The sequence below is a fragment of the Myripristis murdjan genome, chromosome 7 (assembly GCF_902150065.1).
Source record: "Myripristis murdjan chromosome 7, fMyrMur1.1, whole genome shotgun sequence".
Taxonomy (NCBI): Eukaryota; Metazoa; Chordata; class Actinopteri; order Holocentriformes; family Holocentridae; genus Myripristis; species Myripristis murdjan.
The window spans coordinates 20418890-20431604 of record NC_043986.1 but is presented as its reverse complement, the minus strand read 5'-3'; the positions used below and the strand labels follow the sequence as shown (position 1 = coordinate 20431604).

General features: G+C 45.1%; 1 protein-coding gene across 2 annotated transcripts in view; it reads right to left on the bottom strand.

The window, feature by feature from the left end:
• Positions 1-1161: 1161 nt before the first annotated feature.
• LOC115362675 (nuclear receptor coactivator 3-like) overlaps positions 1162-12715 on the bottom strand; it is a 59047-nt gene continuing 47493 nt past the window's right edge. Inside the window, exons 8-23 of one of the 2 annotated variants that reach the window (XM_030056704.1) lie at positions 12287-12373; positions 12011-12151; positions 11670-11817; positions 10796-11325; positions 9561-10678; positions 9309-9441; positions 8993-9178; positions 8467-8697; positions 7931-8036; positions 7651-7822; positions 6997-7323; positions 5515-5613; positions 5168-5414; positions 4552-4729; positions 4224-4428; positions 1162-4089 (exon numbers count right to left, since the gene is read on the bottom strand). In XM_030056704.1, coding sequence (XP_029912564.1) covers positions 4078-4089; positions 4224-4428; positions 4552-4729; positions 5168-5414; positions 5515-5613; positions 6997-7323; positions 7651-7822; positions 7931-8036; positions 8467-8697; positions 8993-9178; positions 9309-9441; positions 9561-10678; positions 10796-11325; positions 11670-11817; positions 12011-12151; positions 12287-12373 — 3920 coding nt within the window. In that variant the 3' untranslated portion in view covers positions 1162-4077. The remainder of the gene's footprint in view (positions 4090-4223; positions 4429-4551; positions 4730-5167; positions 5415-5514; positions 5614-6996; positions 7324-7650; positions 7823-7930; positions 8037-8466; positions 8698-8992; positions 9179-9308; positions 9442-9560; positions 10679-10795; positions 11326-11669; positions 11818-12010; positions 12152-12286; positions 12374-12715) is intronic. The other variant, XM_030056705.1, reaches the window with a different exon arrangement.

Here is a 12715-nt window from a genome sequence, read left to right as displayed (position 1 = left end):
GGTTACTGGGAAACAGCTAGGGACAAACACACAGGCAGACAGATAAAAAGTTCACTCTTTCCCATAGACATCAAATTCAAAGACACTTTTCAGGGGAATTTCACAAACACAAAGCTGGAACGTTGTAGGATAAAAGGCAGCCCTGGTCAACATCAGACATCAGACATCAGCGAGGCCACTTGTGTGACTTCTGATCTTGTCATGCGCAGATGAGATCCTGATGAGATCATTTATTTTAAAACTCAACACTGCTGCTTTATTTGATGCAAATGTGCAGAAGGGGATTTTCCTCGGAATTGGAAGGGCAGATCCTGGGAAAGAGAGGGCTGAGGTGTATTGTCAAGACTTTGGGGACCTAAAAGTTTTAACTGTTTCAAATACTTTAAAGGCCATTCAATCATTTTCAGAGAAACCTTCAAGGACTTGTTTTACTTTTTCTCAACTCTTTCAAGGGTTTTCAGGGCATAGATAGATAGATAGATAGATAGATAGATAGATAGATATGCAAAGGGGCAAGTATTTAGAGCTTTCACTTAAAAAGAAATAACTGTTGATTGGCTGCCCTGGCATGCATGAGCCAAAAGGGACCATAAAGAGAAAAGTGAGAGGAAACGGAGATGATTAATGACAAAAGCTCACACAGGGGGGCACCAGTTACAGGAAACAAATAGCAGATGAAAGGGGCACAGGCAGCAACAACCCCTGTCACACACCCGGACCTCTCACACACCTCCATCTACATGTTCTTCATGGTGTTATGTTTTCTGTCTTGTAGAGCCGAAGAAGATGCAGCAGCGTCAGATTTTGTCCTCATTTTGAAGATTTGTCCCCATCTGCTCAGTTTACCTCTGAGGACTTGTCACTCAGTCGTCCTTCAAACACTTCCTCTCCACACTTCACACAACACCCCCCCTCCTCCCCCTGCACCCCACCACCCCCACACCCCTCCCGTCCTCTACCGCCCCTGCAGACTGGCAGTCTCCACTCATCATCATTTACTCATCAATACTCAGGCTTTATCCACAAAAGCTGCAGCCGTGTAACACAGCAAGAATTTAATCTATGTAGAATGAAGAGTGCACTTCATTTGCTTTCTGCATGCTGGCAGCCGAGGCATGCAAGGCTTGCATACTCAAAAAGACAGCGAAGGCATTGTAATGTTTAAATATAAATTTGTATTTACATCAATATTAACATCAAGAAACAAGGTAAGAAAAAAATGCAATAGTAATTTACATCCTGTAATAATGACTGTATATTTCCCCCATGTATTATATTTTCATTACCTCTTTTCATTAGATCTAACAATGCATTGAGGGGAGTTTTTTCTCCTTTAAAGCAAAACACAGAACAGTTTTTTTCTGAATAGTTGTTGATTAATCTTTTTCATATTCTTCATTGAGACTAAAAAAAAAAAACAACAACTCCAAGCTATTATTCTGAGACAGAATGACATCAATCATGAACCCCCTCCCTATTCCTTAAAACAGCTTGGAAAGTCTTAACATTCTCTTGTGAATAACCATTTCCAGCACCACAATTCAACTGGCCATGAGCTCGATAGAAAGGAAGAAAACAATCACAAACAAATAAAGTCAAACCACCTCAACTATGCCATAAGGATGGGAATATAATATATGCAATTAAACATATTTAGTTCAATGTGTATTATACGTTATGTGCAACAGTAAAATGCACACACGAGTACTTTGCACCATCTACGTCAGAAACTGTTTCTAAGCACTGCAGAATGACAAACAAAAATCTTTGGATTGAGCATGTCTTCAAAGGTAGATTTCGCAACAAAAGCTTCACAGAAAATATGAATGAAAAATAAAATAAAATAAAAGGCAAACTCATATGTCGACAAGAATGATGTAAAATATCCAACATGGCCTGTCAAGAGACCGACATGTAATTAATACCCTCTTGCTGTGTTGCTTCCATTAGGATTAGCAAAACGAGATTTATGGACAGTTAAGCGGTAGGACTGATGTCCATAGTCTCATGTCTGATTCAAAACCCTCCGACTGGGGCTGAAAGAGCAGATTTGTTTTTACGACTGATAGCATGATCAGTATTGTCAAGTCACTATCAAATAGCAAAATACAAAGCACAGAAATCTCAGGAATGAAACTCAAGTCACACATGGAAGCATGAGGTTCAGGTCTAGAAATATCAACCCACACACTGGTAAGACACCTGGGCCCCTAGAAGCCTAACACAATCATGTGTCAACTCTTTTATATAGGCATCTTTTGTGTTTTTGTTTTTGTTTTTTTTGTTTTTTTGTTTTGTTTTTTTGTCCAAAAAAATTAATTTATAAAAAATTACATGTTCACTCACTAGCACCTCTATAACTAAGACTATATCTTTGAAAAAGAAAAAAAAAGAAAGAAAAAAGAGAAATTCATGATTTGAAGATCACAAATAAAAAAAGTGCTTTCTGGGAAAATGAAAGTGGCAGTATTAACTCTCCAAAAGAAATCTACATGTATCGGTTCAAAAGGAGGCCCTTCCTTTTCACCTGCGGTTGAAGTATTGAAAATAAAAGCTGACCTATGACAGATTAAGAAAATTACACTTTAAATATCAAGCCTTACAATCTGTGCAAAAACAGTATGTGACCTACAAAAGCATATATATTTATATATAATACATTTGAAGCCTATTTACAATTCATATTCACAGACAAAAGGAAAAAACTCCAATCAGGACATTATATCTAATACTGCAGTACCGTCACTTTGAGTAAATGATGCGTCAACTTTGTCCTCAGAGGAAAGCCAAGAGGAAGGATTATTGCTAGAAATCTGCATACCTACATTAAAATCTAACACTTTCTTTTACAGTGTGAATTACTATAGGCATCAATTTCACAATTGGCAACCAATTTCATTTCTGCACTGGTAACCTTGTAAATCGGTACACGGTAACCAAAATATCTGCGACATTATGTGTTAAGAAAAATTTAAAATTATTGAAATTTTGCACATCGTGAGGTCTGTTCGTTTTAAGAGCGTTTTTTCTTTAAAAGGGCTTTATAAATTGAAGCTTATCTCCCTATAATAAATCAGAACACTGTAGGAGAGAGCATTGAATAAAATCTGTGCTTACTGCCTTTCCACTGGTTGCCAATTTAGAACAAAGACCATCATTGTTACCCAGTTTCCAATCAACAGCCCCCAATTCTCAGAGACGAAATTCGGAAAACACACAAAAATAAACAGTAATGTTTGCTGCTATGCGTTAATTCTTGGGTAAAGGCCTCTATGACCATGAAATATTGCCACAATCCTTTTTGATGATGGCCTCTCCTTAAAGTGCAATCACAGCCAACAAGTTATTCAGTCGTACCAGCCAACAGCATCCTGGAGGACCGTTGATGTGCTACTGTTTAATCACATTCATCTGAGTGCCACAACCTGATGGCACGTCATCACTAAACGTGTGTATTTCTGTACACCGCGAGGCTTCTGTTCACAGAGATCCTCCAGGAGTAGCACTGAGATACTGGCTAAAAAAAAAAAAATCCCACGAAATTCAGAAACAAGAGAGGATTCCCATGTTGAAAATTTGACCACAGCTTCATGGTACATTCGACAAAAGGAAAGGATTTCTTTACATGTTTGTCCGTGTTCAAGTCCATGGTCCACGAAGTGTGTGTCCGCCTCCGTTCTGTTTGGTCCAGCGAGTGGTGTGTGTCGACTGAGGCACACCCGACTCATAAAGAGAGGAATATCGAACTACATCAAGTCTAAGAGAGGAATTACAGAGTTGTCTTAGGGTTTGTGTGTGTTTATGGGTAAACATGTGTCACAGTGTCTCTTATTTTTATGAACGCTGTGTATATCCATGGATGCTGTACGAATGAGTGTGTATGGGTCTGTTTTCCTCAGGCTGAGAGACTGCCATTACTGTCCTCAAGTCCAAAGGAAGGGCACGCCCCCAACTGGTGGGAGTGCAACACTACACACAGACACACGCCGCCTGGTACTTCACACACTCCAGCGCTGCAGACATGTCTTTTCTCTGAATGAGGATCACAGTGAGTCATAAATGCTTCAGTCACAATGTTCAGCAATATTTCTGGGATGGGAGGAGGAAGAGAGAGAAAAATCAGTATGTTTTGCATGAAACACTGACCAAAGTAATTATGTATTCCCCCAAACAAACATCAGGACTTTGACATCAGGAGACACTTGATGCATTCAGACTTATACCTGATCAGGCCCCATAGGCATGCGTCCCATCACCATTGGGTTCATGCCCATCTGCCCCCCCATCTGGCCCATGTGGCCCCCTCCTCCGCCGGCTGGCATGCCCCCGTTCATCATCATGACCCCATACTGGCCTGGATTCCCCTGCTGCCCAAACTGCTGCTGTCCCGGGGCTCCCTGCTGCCCAAACTGCTGTTGGGGGTATGAACTGGTGTGGGACAGAGATGGGAAAGGAGGGTTTAAGTCTATAAACGCAACAGAAACACCCTCAAAGCCTACAGCGCAGACATATACAGGAGTTAGTGTTTTATTTACAGGGTGTGATACAAACCTGTTGCGCCCCACGCTCCCCTGCGACCAGCCTTTCATGTCTGCGCTCTGGTACATGGGGCCGCCCTGCGGGTGCTGCTGCATCATGGGGTTCTGAGGCCCCAGGCGGCCTGACATCATGGCATTTGGAGGACTGCCACCTGATGGTCCAAATGAAGGATCACCCTGCTGGCCCATTCCTGAAGAGATAAATAATCCAGTCTCAGCTCATACACAGATACAAACAAATAAGAGCCATAACTAATTAGAGCCACATCATTCTGCTGGACAACAGGAAAAGTATGGATACTGTAAAACATTACAATGACTTCTTTAATACATGTTTTCTTTCCCTATCTCTTATTTTGTGTAGGCTTCCAAACTGTTGTGCGAATCCAAACCATCCATGTAGTTGTGCTCAACAAGTTATTTTTTCTCCTTTAATGCAATACCATGTTGTAATCAGGCTGAAACATCTGTGTGCTGAGCACGGCGGCATTTCTCCAAGCTGCTCTGCATGAAAATCAAAGTAAAATCACAGCTCAAGCTCACATTATGTGAGCAACATTCACACTCTCCTCGCAGTACACAGACTCACCACCAGGGAGCAGCAGTAATCTGCTGGGTGCCTTACTCACCATAGCTCCCACCATAGCCAAACTGCTGGGGTCCAGGTTGGCCCATGTTGGGTCCTCCCATAGGATTGTCCATGCCACCGGGGGCCGTGACATTCGGAGGGGGGCTGAATCCTCCCGCTGCAGCAGCCGCCGCCGCCTGCTGCTGTTGCTGCTGCTGCATCAGCATCATCATCCTCTGCCTCCTCATCTGCATGGTGACCATCTCCCTGCTGCGCTGAGCCATCATCTGAGCATTCAGGAAGCCAGGCTGGGCAAGACAGAGGACACACAGTCAGCAGGGGGTCAGAGGAGGTGCATGTACACTATCGCATGCAAGTGCGTGAGCTGGTGGGTGCTTAATGGTCTACCTGGCCTCCCATGCCAGGCTGCATGCCCGGCCTCATGCCAGGGTTGCCTCCTGGGTTCTCCATCTTCATGGCCATGCTCTGCCGTGTCTGATTCATGAACTGATAAAAGAAAGAGAACAACAAACGTCAGACGGATATGCAAATGTCACTACAAGAATGTTTGTGTTTCATGTAAACTTACCAATAAGTGAGCTTCCTCTGGGGTTCATATACTTTTAATCAATGTTTTTCAGCAACCTTTCTATGACTTCTCCATAAATTGAACACTCCATGACCAAAAAATATTATTTTTTTAAAAGTTGCAACTGAAAAAGTGTTTTTACACTATAGGCTGCATACACTACTCACAAAAAGTTAGGGATATTCGGCTTTCGGGTGAAATTTCAGGATGAACCTAAAATGCATTATAACCTTTACAGGTGAACTTAATGTGACCTTCTGTAAACTTTTGAATGCACATGTCCAACTGTTCAATGTTTCAGTACTTTTTGCACAAGTTGCTGTTCTCTAACAAGGAGTTTAACGGCAAAATTCACATCAGGTGTTTGATGCTCCAGCTCATCGAGGTCGTATCATTAGGGAACGGCTGCTGGAGACTGGGGTACCTCAAATGGAGTGGCCTGCACTTTCTCAGACCTGAATCCCATAGAAAACCTATGGGATCAGCTGAGTCGCCGTGTAGAGGCTCGTAACTCTGTACCCCGGAACCTCAATGTCCTGAGGGCCGCCCTTCAAGAAGAGTGGGATGCCATGCCTCAGCAGACAATAAGTCGACTTGTGAACAGCATGAGACGTCGTTGTCAAGCTGTAATTGATGCTCAAGGGCACATGACAAGTTATTGACACTGACATTTTTTGTTGTGGTATATCCACCACTGTTGTTGGCTTTTGTTTCAAGAAATTGTTTGAGATGAGGAAATCACCAGTGTATGCTTCTACTTAAATGCCCTACTTCCATGATATAATATCACTGTAGCATGAACATTTTACATTTTCCATAATTTCACCCAAAAGCCAAATATCCCTAACTTTTTGTGAGTAGTGTATGTTGTGAAAGTCAGCCAATATTTCAAATACTATCTATACGCCTCATTAAGTAGAACAAATGAGTAACAGACTCATGTGTAGATGCTTTTTTCAACTTTTAAAATTTCAGCCCAAGCTGAAACAACAAAACAACAAAATAAACAATTTGGCCAAAAAAAGGAACCGTATTTACATGCTGAGTTAAAATAAGGTATTTTCAACTTTCATCACAAGACTAAGACAAACTAATGCAAAAACACACACAACAGAAATCTTAATCCTAAGTGCCACCACAATGGTTCCACCTTCTGTTACTGTTCTAAACTAGTCAATTAATCTTTGACAAGGTTGATGCGACTTTGGTCATTTTCACTAAAAATGTGACAAGAATCACATTTTCAAATATAATGACTTATCCAGGTTTTACATGGAAGAATGACCCCTGTACATTCATACCTGCTGTCCCTGCAGTCTCTGCTGCAGCTGGAGCCTCATGGGCTTGTTGGCACTCATCATCCTGGGTCTCATCAAATTTGCACGGGGGTGTCCCATGCCACCCATTCCACCCATGCCAGGGAAGCTGCCGCCCTGGCCCATCTGGGACAGCATGGGCCCAAAGCCACCCTGCTGGGGCTGGCCCTGCATGGGGTTCCCCCCATAGGCGGACTGCATGGCCATGGCAGGCGGTCCGGGGTAGCCCTGTCCATAAAGAGGCTTCTGGTCAAGGACCATGGAGGGGTCCTGTCCTGGAAAAGGCTCCAGTTGCTGCTCTGCTCCTTGGCTCTGGGACGGAGAGGAGAGAACAGGATGAGGAACACAGGTCTGTCAAACTTCCATCTAATTGATTAATTTCCTATTCATTGGCTCTGTAACTGTCTTTTTCTTAGCAGTGCAGATGGATCCCTCTGGGCCCATCTACTTCTCTTAATAGAAAAGAATGGGCTGCACATTATGACTCATGACTGAAATATTTAATGCAGAGATATATTTAATGCAGAGTTATGAGTCATAGAATGGCCACCACTCTGTTCTGTCATTAGATTACTTATGAAGATCTACCACAAAGACTTGAGTGTGTTGTTTGGGCATCTATCGCTTCCTCTGGCCTACCTGGCTAACGAGGTCAGGGATACCCAGGGCACGGTCTATCTCCTCCAGAGCGATGCCATCCGTGTTGTTTAGCAGAGAGTCCAGCTGGTCTAATAGCGCCCGCTCATCACTTTGACCCTCACTGGTGGTGGGTGGCACTAGGAGCTCATCCAAGGTGTTGCCAAACTGACGTCTAAGACACAAACAAACACAATGACCAAATGCTTCAGTGGAAACTGCTTACTTAGCTCAGTGCAGTTAATTAGGATTAAATTTGGACAATCTTGGATGTTGGACTGACCTGTTACCCTCCATGCCCATCACAGTGTCCTGCCAGGAGGGGGATTGGTTGGGCTGACCCTGCTGACTGAAAGGGCTCATACCCATGCCCATGTCCCCAGAGCCACCTAAACACAGAAAACAACACAAAACAGCTTACGTAAGTCATTTCATTACTTCATATACATACAGGCCATTCAGGTAGTTAAAAGTCACAGCTAGATCGTAAGCAATCCTACTTATCATTAGCATCACATACTGTTTGATATTTTTAAGTCTGTTATAATAACAAAGACAGGTAATGGCTGACAAGACTAACAACATGTCAAGTGTCCAAAAAATATAAAATAGATGTTTGATTCTGGTTCACCAGCACTGTAAATATGAATGATTTTTGTTGGACAACTGCAATAGGTTGGCACTTCACAGATTCTTTCCTGTGTGTTTTTTTTTTTAAACGTATCTCTACCTTTTGGTGTGTTTGATCTGTACACAGCAGTGCTAATGAGCATTTATCCAACACAAATATGTCACTGGCAATCATTATGACAGACATACCCATATCCATGAGCTGTTGCTGCAGCATAGACCTGGTGCCAGGTACACTGTTGGAGCGACTGACCATGGGTCCTCCCATCATGCCCTTCCCGCTGTTATAATCCATGCCTGGACGGATCATGGAGGGGTGTCCTGCTGAGCCCACGGGGCTGGCACTGGAACGGGGCATCCCCCACTCCCCTGACCCTCCCATGGGAGACCTCTGGGGAACCATGCCCCTGTTCATTGGTCCTGGTGAGACACAGATGACAGATTTGCCTTGGTCAGCATCATCAAGGCATTCAAAGAGAACAGGCTAACCTAATCTTGGACTTCAACATCTGTATTATGTAGCTATTTCATTAGTCTAATCACTCCAAATTTTTAATGTCTGCAGATTATCAACAGAGTAAGAAGACACGGCAAATTCCAATGAAGCTGAGGACCAAAGTTAGGCACACATATCCTAAGCATAGCAAGGAATAGGGAAGAACGGAAGGGCAAGATGTGAGTGTGTGTGTGTTCTAAAAATTACTAAATCAGTTACTTGTTCCAGTGGCTCTAGGACACACACCCATGTTCCCGGGATAACCGTCTGGGCTGCCCATCATATTCTCCTGCTTGATAAGCATGGGGCGTCTCCCCGCTCCTCCTGGTCCACTGGGGGGCTTCCCATCCATGGACATGGCCCTCTGGAAAGGCCCGCGAGGCCCTGGACCCATCCCTGGACTCCCTGTACATGTAAAAAGAAGAGAACAAAAAACACTTTGGTCACACACTCGCCATACTTCTTCAAGAATAGGGAGTACAATGTCTATGTTACTGTCACTTCTTGTGTGGGCCATGGACCTTGAACCACATACCCTGCAGGCTGTCGTCAAGGCAACCCTGGGGTTTGCTTCCTACGTCATTCGCCCCTCCACCTCCAGCCTGATCAGGGTAGAAGTCTGAGCCAGAACCCCTCAAGCCTCCCAAGATAGACTCCAGATTCTCCAGCTGACAGAAGACAAATAATAAAACCCAGTCAGTCACTGCAATAATATGATGAGTTATTTATACTGTATGTCAATCAACAACGGTATTCAATTACTTCCATAACTAAACAGCACTCCCACCTCGTCAGGTGGTTCAGATTTGATCTTGCTCTCAGGATGTTCTTGTGTGGGGCCAGGGCCGGATCCAGGGCCACTCCTTGGAGGGCCGCCAGCGGCCCCCGGGGGTCCCTTTCCATCCAGCTCTTCTGGCTTGGGCTTGACATCAACTGGCTCTTTGGAATCATCCTTGTTGAGCAGGTAGTGGAGGAGGGCGTGGGTCTTCTCTTTCTTGGGACTGTGCTGCTCCTGCTTTGGTTCAGTGATTGCCCCGGTCCCAGCCCCTGGGACTGGACCTCCTCCTCCAGCCTCACCTCCCTCCTGGCTCCCTAATGACACCTTCCCTGTGGCCTCAGCTGTGATCTTGGCCACCTCATCTGGGGTATTGCCATTCTGAAGAAGCTTGTGGAGGATCTTGTGCTTCTCCTGCAGTGAGGCTGTGTAGTGGGCTGATGACAGTGCTGCTGACACGCCCCCTGGCCCTGTAGCCTGGCCTGAATTGGTGGCTGAGGAAGAGGATGAGACGCCTGTAGATGACGGGCTAGTCATGCCTCCAGTGGGGTCCTTACTGTCTGAGCCTGCAGGAGTGTTGCTGCCGTTTGGTGGGGGCGGTATAGGAGGCCCAGTTGGCCCGCTGCCACCCATTCCCAGCTCCTCAGTTGGGGAAGTCAGCAGCTGCAGCAATTTCTTATGACCCTTGCTGTCTGGCACCCTCCGAGGGGGTTCTGAGCTGGCCGCCCCCGCCTCACTACTTCCCTCTCCAGCCTCTTTAGTCGCTGTAGTGGCCTGGCTGTCTGGTCGGTCCCCAGAACTCTCAGCCTGGGGATGCTGATGGTGGTGATGATGGTGCATGGGGTGGTGGTGATCACCAGGCCCTGATCCCAAACTTCCTGCTGGGCTTTTGGAGCCATCTTGACCTGGCTTAGCCGGCTGACTGGGCTGGGAAGATGAGGAGGATGAGTGGACACTGGGGGAGCTGTCTGGTTTGTGGGCTGGCGAGGGGGATGTGAGGGTGGAAGGGAGGGAGCTCCCTACTCCCTCACTGATGGCTTGCAGGGCGTTGAGAGAGCTGCTGGAGAAGGTGGTGGTGCTTCCCCCACTTCCTCCGCCACTGCCAATGCCACTCATTGGAGAGTGTATGCCTGGGACAGAAAGAAAAAGCAATAATGAAAAGACTCTCAAAAAACTCAACCTAGCAAACAAAATAAAGCGGCCAATCAATTCATATATCGCATAACATGTTTTTCTGATCTACTTACCACCAGGAGAGAACTGGCTGGCACCCATCTTTGGGCTCCCTCGGTTCCGGGGTGACATCAGGAGTCCCTGTTGAGGGCCACCCATTCGGGGGCTTCCTGAGGGGCTGTTCATACCACCCAAACCAAACCCACCACTGCTCTGAAATGGGGGCTGTTGTGGGTGCTGCTGCATGCCTTGGCCTGGGTGATTCATTGGACCCATCTGATTCATCTGATTCATGTGCCCCATCTGATTCATTTGTCCCATTTGATTCATCTGCATCATGCGGTTTCCCATGCCTCCACCTCCGCTTCCTCCTCCTCCGTTCCCTCCGTACATAGAACCGCCTCCCATTGGACCCATGTGGCTCATGTGGCCCTGCTCATTCATGCCAAACCCCCTGTTCATGCCACCCATACCTCCCATGCCCATTGCCCCGCCGGTGTTCATGTTCATCTGGGAATTTGGATTGGGGCCGCCCATGCTCTGCTGCCTCATAGCATTCTGCATCATGCCACCACCCTGTGCTGAGCGATAGCCATTTGGTTCCCTGTGTGGGAAAGGAGAAAAAGTGAAAAGGTTTAAAAAAAAAAAAAAAAAAAATCTCAAAGCAAAAACCTTGAGAACGCATATTCCTGATAATAACTTCTCTCAGAGTATAAAGTCAGTACAACACTGACTGGCTTTTCTGTTTGGAGTCCTATAACTGCTAACAAGATGTCAGTGGATCTGACCGTTTCACAGTAAAAAGGTATTTCAGCTATTTGTGTTTTGCATGAATATCTTGGAATTCCTCTCATATTTTGCAGTCAGCATAGTCTGTCATTTTTAAAGACCTATCCTTTGCCTGAGTCTGAATGGATAATGTGTGTATTTGTGTTTCCAGGTTCTGACCTCTGGAGTAAGTGAGTGGAGATGAAGCCTTGTGGCTCGTTGCTCATTGGGTGACGGTAGAGTTTGCTCTTGGTCTGGGCTGTTACTGGGGTGCCATCGGACAGAGAGAAGCGGTACAGGGGTGTCTCAGCATGACCCTGCAGGAAGGCTGGTCAGACACACATGACAATCGATTTTACTCGTCTGATAAATGAGGTCACCAATCACTGCCTTTATGCTGAGAAACGCTTGATGATTACAACAACAGTCAATTCTCTTTGGTTCTCAGGCATTCCTGTGTATGAGATAAACACGGAAATATTAATGCATGATGTCTGTGTATGGGTTTATGAGTGACGTACCCTCATGGTAGTGGCGTTTGTGTGACCAGGGCTGTCCATCGCTGTGCTGAAGGAACATCTGAATGCAACGTCTCAACAAATCCTCCCAGCCCGGACGCATGGAGGCACGCAACGAGTTCTGGTCAATCTGGATCAACTTTCCTGAAGGGAGGACAGGAGCGGGAAGAGTGGTGAGAAAAAAAAAAAAAAACATAGGGAGGTAAGAGGGAGGAGTCTGACTATTTCATGGCTGTAAGAATTAAAGGTGCCGCCTGTTACAATTGTGCTGCTGCTCACCTGAGAGCTCATGCCTGGTGTTGAAACTCTCGGTTCTCTCCACAGCGGTCACACGACGAGCCACACAGATCATACATGACTGAAGGTCTGCAGGACGACAAGAGTGTAGCGATGACACCGTATTAAAATTCAAAATCACAATTATGACCAGAATTATCATAGTTTTTATTGATATGATATTGTTAAAATGTGCTGAAATTTCTAAATAATTATGAATACACACTGAATTTAATTCACTACATTTTGCTTTTGCTTTGTAAGAACTATGAACTGTCTGCATTGAAACAACACAGCCAGCGTCGTATGTTGACATACGAAATACACAAGAGCATATTAAATGCATTATGGTAGATTATCATCATGGCCGTAAGAGGTTTGCATCCTGTGCACATGCCAGATAAGAGAAATCAGCAACCAAAAAAAAACATT